Genomic DNA, 13,199 nt, shown 5'->3' on the forward strand with positions numbered 1-13,199 from the left:
ACCTGTTTCCTGACCTGTGAGTCAGAGTGACTTTACAAACCACTGTCCACCTCAACACAGGGTGGAAGAGAGGGGCCACTGCTTGGACGGACTGAGAGGCTGTGCAGGGAAGCCTGGCCAAGCCCCCGGCTGCGATAAGAGCGACCCACCTCTTGCGCAGCGTGGATTCGCACACCTTGACCACGCTGATGACCTCTTTGACGGTCCTCCGGAAATCGTGCATCCTGGCTGCAACCAGAAGTGCTGGAAAGGAATACAATGGGGAATTCAGAAACAGGATGCTCCTGCCAAACCCAGGAGCGATCCTGTGGGCAGAGGGCTGATGACCCCACAGTGCGACCAGCTGGGGAGACAGCGCCAGAGGGTGCTCTGGGAGCCCCGGGGCGACACCGCCCTCCTCACCTTCCTGCGGGCGGTGCTGCACGGTCTGCACGACTGTCAGAACACCTGAGATCCACAAACCGCTTTGCAGGCAATTATACAGTAATTTTTAAAAACGTAAGAAGTACTGCATCACACGTTCCTTCTTTAAACGCAAGAAAAATTAAAATACACTTTCTGAGAACTTTGTGTAACCTCTCAAAGCAAACGAGTGAACTTTGAGGTGACCTGTATGGGAAACGCTGGCTGGGGATGGACAAGCCAGGAATCGGGGAGAGAGGGAGTGGGCCCAGGTGTGCTGTGCTGCCGACCACAACTGGCTGGATCCTGGGAGAGGCCCAGATTCTGGACTGCAAACTCGGGAGTCAGGCTTGGAGATGGAAAATGCATCTCAGGAAGCACTGATCCTGCTAGTTGCTGAGCGCTCTGGAAAGGAGGGGACTCGACCTTGTGGGGCAGGGTAAGAGGCTAAGAGGAAGGGTAACGGCCCTCCTGGGGAGGGGCTCCAGCTCCAGGGAGTGTCAGGAACAGAGCAGGAGGGCCGTCTGTGGGCTGCTGCCACCTGGAGGGGAGACGAGACAACTGTCCTTTGGGGAACGGGGCGCTAGCCCGACAGCCCGGGGTGCCCTCTGCAGCAATGACTCAGCACGGCTGCACCTCAACATTCAAGCCTGGGGTCAAGGCCAGGAAGCTCGGCAGTCCCCTTGGCCTCTGAGGGTCCTGCCTGTCCTCCAAGACAGAAGTGAGGTCAAGAGGCAGCAGGCGGAAGTCCCTGAGGGCTGGGTTCGGACTGGGCCAGGGAGGCCAGCAGGCAGCTCTGGAGGCAACCCACCACCTACTGGCTCGGCCTGCTGAAGGGCCGGGACACAAAGCACCCGCACACTGGCAGCGGGACCCAGCCAGCGTGACTCCAAGGCCGCCTCACCTGCCCCACAGAGGCCCGAAGGGCGCCGGCCCGTGTGCATCCAGTCCCTCTTCATCCTCTGCAGGAGCCTCAGGGCCGTCATGGACACCTCGTGGTTCTTGTCACCGAACTCCAGCAGGTGGGCGAAGCGCGGGATGTACAGGCAGGGGTCTGCGGAAGACACGCACCTCAGCCAGCCGTACGCGCCCTGGAACAGGAGTGTGCAGTGCCAGGAGGCCCTGTGGGGCGTGCGCTCCACATCTGGCAGCACACGGAAACCCAGCTGGTGCGACAAGAGCTCCCCTGGGCCCCCCCTCGGGCCACCCTCACCCGTCCTTCCACCGCACAGGCTCCCCAGGGCCCCTTTCCTCCGACACGAGCCCCCCTCCTGGACACGCAGCCTCCCGGAGCAGCTGCAGACACTGCGGCCGGGCGGCTGCTGCACCCAGAGCGGAGCCGGTGGGCGGGACGTGCGTGCCCTGCCACGGGACGTGGGGGCCCCAAGCCTGCGTACGCATCGCACACGCTCCTGCAGACGCATGCACAAAACCCCGTTGCTTCATTTGGCATTCCATGGACTGCTGTGAGTCAGCCAAGTTTTTACGTACTTATTTTCTGCACTTACTCTTGTGTAACGCCAGCTTCCATCGTCTGCCCTCCTGTCTACGGGCGTGTGCACCTCTTCAGATGAACGCCTCTCTCACTAAGGGAGCGTCAGCCCGGCTCAGGAGGGACCGGAGCCGCCTGCACACACACCCTCTCCCTCCTCACCAGCACTCCCTCACGCGGCTTTGGGCTAGAAGCTTCACAGAGCGGGCAAAAACAGCCAAGTAATTTACTCAATTCCGCTAAGCGTCTGGATTGCCATAGGCAACTGAAGGAACCCTGCAGAGCCCTAAGACAGAGAATAGCGGGGCGAGACCTCCTTTGGACAAGATCATCCAGGAAGGCTGTGCTCAGGGGGCCGGGGCGGAGGCCCGAGGAGGGGGTTCCAGGAGGGGACGGGCTGGCCCGGAAGCAGGTGTGTACAGGCAGACGGAGGAGGATGAAGGGCAGATCGGAAAGACCCTGGGAGGCACAGGAGGGAAGGGGACTGGTCAGCTCATCTCTGACACCTCCAACAGCAGCGCAAGCAGGCGTGTCAGAGACCCCAGCTGTTTACCAACACCCAGCACCGACCTTCTGGGCCCCAGCCTGCCCACTTCTCCTGGCCTCCCTACATCTACAGGGCATTCATGACTGAGCTCTGGCCCCTGGAAGCCCCATAGATCCTACGAGCACCTCTTCCACCCCTGCCAGCCTTGGCTCACATAAAGGACCCAGGGAAGGTTTCTGAGGCCACAGAGATTGGCAGCCGCCCCTGAAGCAGGCTGGGTCGTCCAGGGACCACATGGATTCAGGCGGACACTCCCCTGCACTGACCGAGGAGGCTGTGGTGGCGTAGGGAGCAGTGCCTCTTGGTTGCCTTATGCCAGCTGGACCCTAACAGCCACCCAGCTCAGCCCAGCCAACACAGTGTGGAAATAAATAAGGGTAACCTCGCGTAAAATGGAGGCGGGAAGCCCTGAAGGGGGCGCTCTCACACCAGACCCTCCTTCCCAGCTTGCTTTGCGCCTCTGGGCGGGAAGAAGCTGGTGCGCTGCCCTGGGAAGAGGAAGGAAGATTTTCTCCCGGCCCAGCAACAGCCCAGCCAATGAGAAACCGCCACCACCCTCAACTCTCACTTTCCTCCAATGGAGACTGGAAAACCTTCAAAGCAGCCACGCCCAACTTCCTCCCCCCGCCCCCCCCCCCATAAAGTAAGGCTCCTCTCCTTTGTTGCAGGACTTGCCTGTGGTTTGCCATAGCTTGTGGGTCCCGAAATACAATTCCCCTGCCTCTCCCGAGTAAACTCATGTTGCTGGTAACGTAATTGGCTGTTTTAGGTTGACAACAGGCAGCTACTACCACTTAACCCCCTTTCAGAGACGACAAGGTGTCCAAGATGGGGCAGTGTCATTTGAGCCTAGGCAGTCTGGAGCTACACCTACTTCCACTGTGGGTGTTTTGTTTTGGGTTGGTTTGGGGTTTGGGGGGGTTATTTGGTTGCTTAAAAAGATATTATTGGGAGAAAACATATTTTAAAAATATAATTGCTAAGGTTTCTAATTATTTACAATAAAACAAAACCCATCAGAACTGGGGATTAAGTTAAAAGCACATTAAAAGATCTCATCCTGATTTGGGTGGGACTTTGACGCTGATTAGTTCTTGAAATAGAAAACTGTGGTACTGGTAAAAATTTCAAGGCAAACATGCCAGCAGTCTGCGATCGGTGTGGAATGGACTGGGGCATTTAAAGTAGGGAGAAAAAAAAAAAAAAAACTAGGAGAAAATAACAAACCACAAGTATAGGTCACACAACGTTAAGTTAAATTCCCTAATCAGCTTGCACCAAAGCGCTAAAACCAGGATATGGTGTTTACAAGAGACACTTAAAAATAATGCAAAAAGGTGAAGCTCCAAAGGCTCTGCTGGGCCCCACGAAGCAGGTCACCAGGAGGAAAAGGGCAGCCGTGAAGGGAGCAGCAACAAGGGACTCAGGGCAAGGGACCCCTGAAAGGGACACAGACAGGTGTTTCTTAGGATGGAAGGGACAAGATAATCTTAAAGAAGACAGAACAGTCACAAATCTGTAGACACACGGGGAAGGAGAAAGCATTAAATAAAGCAAAAAGTGTTGCAAACAAATTTCCACACTTGATATGAGATTTTAACATAACCACAATGATATGAGATTTTTAACACAATTCCCTCAAATTTGACAGACTGGCTTGGGGGAAAAAAAGACCAAATGGGGAACTGGATGCCATCACCATAGGCTCAATTTAACAAATATGTTTTAAAGTCAATACCTTACAAAAAGTAATCATTCTTTTCCAAAGTCTGTGGAACAGTTATGAAAATTGACCGTGTATTAAAGAACAAAGAAACCCTCCCTACATCCCAGAGAACAGAAATATCACAGGATGTGCCCTTTGACCTCAAGGGCAAGAAAACTAAAAATTAGCAAGACAAGGGTACACAGCCCCCTCACCTCCAGACAAACTATTAGGAAATTAAAGAACAATTTTCTAGGTAACTTAATAGACTTAAGTGCTTAGGTAAGGACAAAATAATGAACTAAGTAGTTAAATAAAAAACTAACAAAGTGAAATATTTAAAACAGGCAAAAAAGAAGACTTAAATAGACATTTCTACAAAGACGACATACAGATGGCCAACTGGCACATGAGAAACTGCTCAACATCACTAATTATTACAGAAATGAAAATCAAAACTCCAACGAGGTACCACCTCATAACAGTCAGAATAGCCATCAACAAAAAAAAATTTACGAATAATAAATGCTGGAGAGGGTGTAGAGAAAAGGGAACCCTCCTACCCTGTTGGTGGGAATGTAAATTGGTACAGCCACTATGGAGAACAGTATGGAGGTTCCTTAAAAAACTAAAAATAGAGTTACCATATGACCCAGCAATCACAATCCTGTGCATATATCAGGAAAAGATACATGCACCTCGACATTCACAGCAGCACTATTCACAGTAGACAAGATGTCCATTGAGAGAGGAGTGGATGAAGAAGATGTGCTACACGTATACAATGGAATATTACTCAGCCATAAAAAAGGAGGGACTTCCCTGGTGGCACAGTGGTTAAGAATCCACCTGCCAGGGGCTTCCCTGGTGGCGCAGTGGTTGAGAATCTGCCTGCCAATGCAGGGGACACGAGTTCGAGCCCTGGTCTGGGAAGATCCCACATGCCGCGGAGCAACTGGACCCGTGAGCCACAACTACTGAGCCTGCGTGTCTGGAGCCTGTGCTCTGCGACAAGAGAGGCCACAACAGTGAGAGGCCCGCGCACCGCGATGAAGAGTGGGCCCCGCTTGCCACAACTAGAGAAAGCCCTCGCACAGAAACGAAGACCCAACACAGCCAAAAATAAATAAATAAATTAATTAATTAAAAAAACCCCACACATATAAGTAAACTGCTTATAAAAAAAAAAAAAAAAAGAATCCACCTGCCAATGCAGGGGACATGGGTTCGATCTCTGGTCTGGGAAGATCCCACGTGCCACGGAGCAACTAAGCCCGTGCGCCACAACTACTGAGCCTGAGCTCTAGAGCCCGCGAGCCACCACTACTGAGCCCGCGTGATGCAACTACTGAAGCCCACGCGCCTAGAGCCCGTGCTCCGCAACAAGAGAAGCCACCGCAATGAGAAGCCCCTTCTCCCGCAGCTAGAGAAAGCCCGTGCGCAGCAATGAAGACCCAACGCAGCCAAAAATTTTTTAAAAAAGAAGGAAATAATGCCACTTGCAGCAACATGGTTGGACGTAGAGATTATCATACTAAATGAAGTAAACCAGAGAAAAACAAATATCATATGATATTGTTTATATGTGGAATATTAAAGATGTACAAACTTATTTACAAAACAGAAAGACTCACAGCCATAGAAAACTTATGGTTACCAAAGGGGAAGGGGGGGGGGATGGATAAATTAGGAGGTGGGGATTAACACATATACACCGTTATATATAAAATACATAACCAGTAAGGACCTACTGTAAAGCACAGGGAACTATGCTCAATATTTTGTAATTACCTATAAGGGAAAAGGATCTGAAAAAGTATACATGTATATGTATATACATATGTATCTATGTATAATTGAATCACAGCGCTGTACACCTGAAACGAACACGATATTGTAAATAACTATACTTCAAAAAAAGTTAATTAAAAAAAGATTATATGAGTGTTGCAAAGAGGGCTAAAAAAGGGGAAATGGAAATATTCTAAAGCCAAATGAAACATTAAAAAAAAAGGTTAAAAACCTCCATCTTAGGAAAAAATATTAATACAGGAAAAAAGAAGTAATAAAGAAAAATAAATATATAAATAAATTACTTTCACCAGGAAAAGAATTTTAGAAGATAAAACCAAAAACACTATGGTGCTGATACAAAGACATATATAGACCAATGGAACAGAATAGAGAGCTCAGAAACAAACTCACACATGCATGGTCACATGATCTCTGATAAGGGTGCCAAGACTACACAATTGGGACAGGGTAACGTCTTCAACAGATGGTGCTGGAAAACTGGACACTCACATACAAGAGAAAAAAGATGGACCCTTATCTCACACATCATATACAAAAATCAACTCCAAATGAATTAAAGACCTAACCGTAGGACATGAAACTATAAAACTCCTACAAGAAAACGTAAGGGAAGAGCATGACATTGGAATGTGCAATGACTTCTTGAACATGACACCAAAAGCACAGGCAACAAAAAGCAAAAACAGACAAATGGGACTATACCAAACTTAAAACCCTCTGTGCAGCAAAGGAAACAGTCAACAGGGTGAAAAATGCCACCTACAAAATGGGAGGAAGTACTTGCAAATCATGCATCCGGTAAGGGATAAATCTCCAGAATATGTAGAATACGCCTAAATCTCAGCAATGACAAAACCAACCCGATTCAAAAAGAGGCAAAGGAGTACAAGAGACTTCTCTCCAGAGACACAGAGGTGACCAACAAGCACCTGACGCGGTGCTCCACATCACTGACCGTGAGGAACTCAAACCCCCTGTGAGACAGCACCTCACCTGTTAGTTAGGACGGCCACCCAGGGGGGTCGTCTCTCCGGGAGTTCATCCCGTCCCTTCCGCCCCTGACAGCCCCGTGGACTCCGGACAGCACAGGCGCGCAGGCTGCAGAGTGGGCCTCGAAGAGGGGCAGCCCCCACGTCGGGGTCCCGCGCAGAGATTGGACCACGCCAAAACCACCAAAGCCGCCGCCGGCCGCTCCGCCGCGGGCCCGCGCCCACACGGTCCCTCCCGCACCTCCGCTGCGGGATTCCAGCAAGCGCCCGCGCGGGGCGGGGCGGGGCGGGGCGAGGCGGGGCCGGACAAGGGGCGGGGCCTTGGGCGAGCACGACGCCGCGCGGGGCGCAGCCGGGCAGGGGGCGGAGCCGCAGGCGAGCACGTCGACCGCGCGGGGCGGGGCCGCGCCGCGGCGTGACGCGCGGGCGCCGCGGCGGTGCGGGCGGGCTGGAGGCTCTGGCCGGCGGGCGGGGCGGCGCGAGGGAGCAGCGCCCGCCGCCCCGGGCAGGCCGGCCCCCCGCGCGCAGGGCCGCCGCGGCCCCATGCTGCTGCCCCTGGCCTGCCTGCACGGCCGGGTGGCGCAGTGCCTCACCGCGCTCCTGGTGCTCGCAGAGCCGCCCCCGAGGCCCCGGCGCGGCGCGAGGGCGCACGGCGCGCCGCCCCCGCGCGCGGAGGCCGCCCTGCCCGCGAAGATGGCCGCGGAGCTCTATGCGCCTGCCGGCGCCGCAGCCGCGGCCGCCACCGCCACGGACATCGCCAACAGCAACGCCGCCGCCGCCGCCGCGGGCAGGAAGGGACGGCCCAGCGCCCCGCTGCCCGCCCTGCCACCGCCCGCGCCCGCGCCGCCCGCACTCGACAACAACAACTTGGAGAGCCCCAACTGGCAGTCCTTCCACCCGACCCTGCGCGAGAGGTGAGCCCGGGGCCTGCGCCCCCGCCCCTGCCCGCGCCCCGCGCCGACGCGAGCCCCGAGCCGTGTCCTGTGCCTCTGCCCTTTGCAGGAACGCGCTGATGTTCAACAACGAGCTCATGGCCGACGTGCACTTCGTCGTGGGGCCCCCGGGCGCGGCCCGGAGGGTGCCTGCCCACAAGGTTGGTAGAGGCTCGGCCCTTTGAGCTCCCAAAGGCGACCGGCCGCCTCCCGAGTATGGACGGTCCTCTTCCCGGGTGTGGCAGCCGCTGGGGGCAGGGAGGGCCCAGGGCTCAGGGCAGCTCTCTCTCTCTCATCCGCAGTATGTCTTGGCCGTGGGTAGCTCTGTCTTTTATGCCATGTTTTACGGGGACCTGGCAGAAGTCAAGTCAGAAATCCACATCCCTGACGTGGAACCTACAGCTTTTCTCATCTTGTTGAAGTAAGTCTGCCTCCTCAGGGTGCAAGGATGGGGCGGTTCCTCGCTGCCTGGTTCCGCCAGCCAGCTGCCTGCAGCTTCCTGAAGTCCACAGGGACGGAGGGCTCCTGTCCCAGGCCCTGGGTGCGCGGCGTGCCCCACGCAGCCTGTGACTTGGCCCCGTCCTGCCTAGGTACATGTACAGTGACGAGATTGACCTGGAAGCTGACACGGTGCTGGCCACTCTGTATGCCGCCAAGAAGTACATTGTCCCCGCGTTAGCAAAAGCCTGTGTCAACTTCCTGGAGACGAGTCTGGAAGCCAAAAACGCCTGTGTGCTGCTGTCCCAGAGCCGGCTGTTTGAGGAGCCCGAGCTGACCCAGCGCTGCTGGGAGGTCATCGATGCTCAGGCTGAGATGGCCCTGAGGTCCGAAGGCTTCTGTGAAATTGACTGGCAGACGCTGGAGATCATCGTGACGCGGGAGGCCCTCAACACCAAGGAGGCTGTGGTCTTCGAGGCAGTCCTGAGCTGGGCCGAGGCAGAGTGCAAGCGGCAGGGCCTGCCGGTCACCCCGCGCAACAAGAGGCATGTTTTGGGGCCAGCCCTCTACCTGGTCCGAATTCCAACCATGACCCTGGAGGAGTTCGCCAACGGCGCCGCCCAGTCGGACATCCTGACGCTGGAGGAGACCCACAACATCTTCCTGTGGTACACGGCGGCCAACAAGCCCCTCCTCGAATTCCCCCTGACCAAGAGGAAGGGCCTCGCCCCGCAGACGTGCCACCGCTTCCAGTCCTCCGCCTACCGCAGCAACCAGTGGCGCTACCGCGGGCGCTGCGACAGCATCCAGTTTGCCGTGGACAGGAGAGTGTTTATCGCGGGTCTGGGTTTGTACGGCTCTAGCTCCGGGAGAGCCGAGTACAGCGTGAAGATTGAACTCAAGCGGCTGGGGGTGGTCCTGGCGCAGAACCTGACCACGTTTGTTTCCGACGGCTCCAGCAGCACCTTCTCAGTCTGGTTTGAACACCCCGTGCAGGTGGAGCAGGACACCTTCTACACCGCCAGCGCCGTCCTGGATGGCAGCGAGCTCAGCTACTTCGGGCAGGAGGGCATGACCGAGGTGCAGTGCGGGAAGGTGACCTTCCAGTTCCAGTGCTCTTCCGACAGCACCAACGGGACCGGGGTCCAGGGCGGCCAGATCCCCGAGCTCATCTTCTACGCCTGAGGCGCTGTGGGGTGGCAGGGGTGCACGGCGAGTGGCAGGCCCTTTCTCTACAGGCAGCCCGTGACCCGCCACCTCGAAGGTTGCGCTCGCGGCGTGCCTCCTCTGCAAGTGGTCGGCTGGAGCCTGAAGCTGTGACACAAGACACTTTCCTGCACAGCCAGAGCCTCGGTCTCTGCATCTCTTGTACATTGGGGCACACGTCCCAGGTGGAGGGCAGATTTGGGGGGCACAAGGCAGGCTCCAGATTCCCTCCAAGGGGCACCCACACCGCCTGCTTTGAGGGCTTTGCCATCTCTCGCATCCTCTTGGATTCTATTCTAAGTGGTTCTAAGCTTAAGATCTTCAGTTCAAATCCAAAATGGGAAAAGTCACTTAAAGTAGTTCACCTGTTTAAGTGGATTTTCATAATAAAGTTTTAACAAAATGAGAGCCGCACGTAGATAAACGACTGCGAGTCTCAAATTGCCCTAACAGTGCTTAGCGGGTACTCCCAAGAGGCCCACCCGTCGCCGAGTTTGCCCTCTGCCGGCAGCCCGGGCCTCCGCCATCTGGGAGGGCTTGCTCTCCGGGCTGCAGCCAGACCGCTCTAGAAAAAGCCAGGTGTCAGGTTGTGTCTACTTCCTGGAGTGTCACTGGCTGCTCAAAATCCTACTGTTTGATTTCGACTGGGTGGGGGCGTGGGGGGGCTCTGCCGGGCCCAGGGCTCCTGCCCCCGAGGGCGGACTCCCACCTCGGGCTCCCAGCAGCCTGCCCGCGCGTGCCATGGCGTCAGGCAGGCTCGCTGAGCCTCTTGCCTCTATCCTCCCTTGCTGCAAACTCCTTGGGCATTTGCTTTGTTTCTGAAAAACCTCCGCATGACCCCTGGAGGGAGGGACCGTGTCACGCGGCACAGGGATACAGCCCCCAGCCCCAGGTCTCCCTGTGCCTGCGGCCCTCCTCCTCCGGGCCCACCCTGCTGGACCATGCCTCCCGGCCCCGGGGGACCACCCTGTGGGTGACCCAGGACTGCACACCCTGCCCACCCTCCCTGGCCCCACACACCACCTCCTTAGTACAAGGAGATGTGCCTCTAGACGCTGATGGGTGAAGGAGGGAGCAGCCCCTCCAAGCCAACTGTGCAAACAGTCCTCACGGTAAAGCTGCCATAAAGGCCGACCAACCGTGGCTGGGAAAGGCCCGGCTCTGTCTGCAGGGGGCCTGCCCACCCCGAGGCACCGTGCTGCCAAGGGTGCTCCTCGAGAGGTGGAGAGACAGGCCCCCATCCACGCAGCACTTTCGTCTCACTCCATCCCTACCTGCGGGCACTGCCCACAGCGTTCTGGTTTTAAACCGGAAATAACCCCCCAGGCTGCTGGGCTCCTGGCAGCCTCCAGGCGACGCTTGTTCCCTGTGAGGCCCTTGCCCTTGCACGCGCCACCCTCCCACCCAGAGCACCGGCAGCGCACCCCGTAAGCCCCACAGTACCTATTGCTGGTGCGTTGATGCAGAGCTCTCTCGCCAAAAGAAGGAACGTCTTCCCCAGCACGTAAACGTTCACCTGTCATGAAGACACCACAACTAAGAAGGGCGTTCATGTGCAGGAAGTGTTTGCTTTTTTTTTTTTCTCATCGTTCAGTCTTTAAGAGCCCCCCCTGCTGCCCCACACGAGCCCCCAGAGCAGCCCAGGGCACTCCTTCCCTCTCCCAGGTGGCTTTTTTAGACTCTACCACTATCTCAGCAACGACTGAACTTGCTGAGAAGAAAAGCTGCCTCAAGAGTAGCTGGCCGAGCAGAATCATCCAGTGCGCAAGGCGCCACTACTGCGGGGCCCACGGCCACTCCTCTCCCCCGTTCCCAGGGGCTCACGGGGGCATCCTCTTCTGTCCCCACGGGCCAGCTCAGTCCTGGCTGTGGGGCTCTGCAGGCCTCAGTGAGCCTCCACCGCTCCCACCTCAAGTCCAGATCCACCGTGGAGCCTGCCCCTGACCCAGTCCCCTGCCAGAACCTCCCCGGGCGCGACTGAGCCCGGGGCCTGGCCGGGCATTGTCCTCCCAGCCTGCCTGGTGCTGGCCAAGGGCTGGGCAGCTCGCGGGGAGGGCGCTGCTGAGCGGACTGGCGGCAGGAGCGGCGCAGGGGAGGCGTGGATGGCGCGCAGATCCGAGACAAGCCCAGGCTCTCGCCTCAGGCCCGAGCTGTGGGCTTCGCCGGCCCAGCCGGAGCTGGAGAAACCCCTGGCCACCTGTCTTCACCCCAGCCCTGCCCACAGGACTCGGGCCTCGCAGGAGGGCTGGCACTGGCCCTCTGCCTCAGAGAGCTCCCTCACCCGATCAAGCCTGGCCTGTGAGCCCCTCGGCCCAGCACCCAAGAGGGCACCAGAAAAGGTGCTGAGGAAGAATGAAGACCTTGTTGTGTGCCATATCCATCACGGGGCTTGCAGATGGCACACGGGCGCCTGCTGCCACCAGGGGACCAGGGTGCTAAGGAATGGTACAACATTGAGTCTCCTCAGGGGAGGAGATGAGGGTACCTGTGGGCACCAGGCAGCCTGGGGCCTTCCCAGCGGGGGCCAGGCCTCCCTGTCCAGGCAGCAGAGGGCACCCCCCACCCCACTGGCAGTCACTCTGCCCTCCTCCAAGATCCCCATCTCAAGGGCTGGGGGCTCCCGGGGTGCCTGCCACCGAAACGCGCGTGTCGGTGTGCACCTCCCTCCGCTGGGTTCCCACCAGGCTCCTGCGTCCCGACCCTCCGCTGAGACCAGAGCAGAACGGACCTGCCACCCGGCGTGCCGTCTCCGCCTTCCCCGCAGCACATCCCGATTCTGCCTGCCCACGCCGTGACCCCCACCACCCCAACCCCGGGACCTAGGCAGACGAAGCCTGAATGCTGCAGGAAAGCGTTCTCTGAACAACTTCAAGTGGAAAATCAAATTTTAAAAAGGATATGCCTGTAAAATGCGTGGTTATTGCCAGAGATGCTTTGGCGGTCACTCTCCCGTGTCCGCGGCTGTGTGTGGGTGGCCAGCCCTCCCTGGCCCCTAGCACATGGCGGGCAGGCTCCGCAGACCCTGAGGGCTCCCGGCTCGGCCTCTGAGGGGCCGTGGCCCAGGCACGCGAGTGCCTCTGTGTCAGCCTCACTATAAGGGGGCACAAAGGGACGTCCTGCCAGGACCCCCAGGGCGCAGAGGGTGCTGGCTGTGAGCTGAAGCCGGGAGGAAGCCTGCCTGGGTGTGCGTGTGAGCGAGGACGGAGGGGGCCCTGGGCGTGTGTGTGAGCGAGGACAGAGGGGGCCCTGGGTCTTCTGCTCACGCCCTCCGAGCGCCCAGCCCTCGGCAGTGCAAGCCCCCGAGTGGGACCCTCGCCCGACACGCGTGCTCCACACCCACATCAGCTGCAGACACGTGTGTCCTGTGAGCGCTGAGCCTGTCCCAGCCCCTCCCAGGCGGGGCCAGGTCACCTCCCACCTTCCCAGTGCCCAGGCTGGGCTCTGCCCAAGACCAGGGGGCCCGAGGCTCACCCTTCCACCTGAGGTGTTAAAACTGTCTGTGTGGCTCCAGCCTGAACGTACGGGGTCTCACTGGCCAGCACGGTGACTCTCCGCTGGGCCCTGATCCAGCCCCAGGTGAGTGGGAGCATCTACTCTGTCACCCTCTCCCACCTGAACCCTGACTGGTGTCCCGCTTCCCAAGGTGTGAAGCAAGAAAGTACTGGAACACCTC

The 13,199-nt window shown here is 57.5% G+C and overlaps 2 protein-coding genes across 11 annotated transcripts in view; one reads left to right on the forward strand and one right to left on the reverse strand.

Annotated features, from left to right (window-relative positions):
* BRF1 (BRF1 RNA polymerase III transcription initiation factor subunit) overlaps window positions 1–13,199 on the reverse strand; it is a 71,918-nt gene that overhangs the window by 15,188 nt on the left and 43,531 nt on the right. For 6 of the 10 annotated variants that reach the window (XM_059915158.1, XM_059915160.1, XM_059915157.1 and 3 more), the window contains 3 exons: window positions 10,970–11,042; window positions 1,307–1,456; window positions 150–243 (listed from right to left, as the gene is read on the reverse strand). In XM_059915158.1, the coding sequence (XP_059771141.1) occupies window positions 150–243; window positions 1,307–1,456; window positions 10,970–11,042 (317 nt within the window). Of the gene's footprint in view, window positions 1–149; window positions 244–1,306; window positions 1,494–1,910; window positions 2,133–6,954; window positions 7,219–10,969; window positions 11,043–13,199 lie in introns of those variants that run through there. The other 4 variants (XM_059915163.1, XM_059915165.1, XM_059915164.1 and 1 more) reach the window with 4 other exon arrangements.
* On the forward strand, window positions 7,437–9,950 carry BTBD6 (BTB domain containing 6). The gene is made up of 4 exons (XM_059915156.1): window positions 7,437–7,864; window positions 7,953–8,043; window positions 8,185–8,303; window positions 8,473–9,950. The coding sequence occupies exons 1-4, from the start codon at window positions 7,494–7,496 to the stop codon at window positions 9,503–9,505; spliced, it is 1,614 nt and encodes a 537-aa protein (XP_059771139.1). The 5' UTR covers window positions 7,437–7,493; the 3' UTR covers window positions 9,506–9,950.

This window comes from Balaenoptera ricei, chromosome 2 (assembly GCF_028023285.1).
Source record: "Balaenoptera ricei isolate mBalRic1 chromosome 2, mBalRic1.hap2, whole genome shotgun sequence".
Classification (NCBI taxonomy): domain Eukaryota; kingdom Metazoa; phylum Chordata; class Mammalia; order Artiodactyla; family Balaenopteridae; genus Balaenoptera; species Balaenoptera ricei.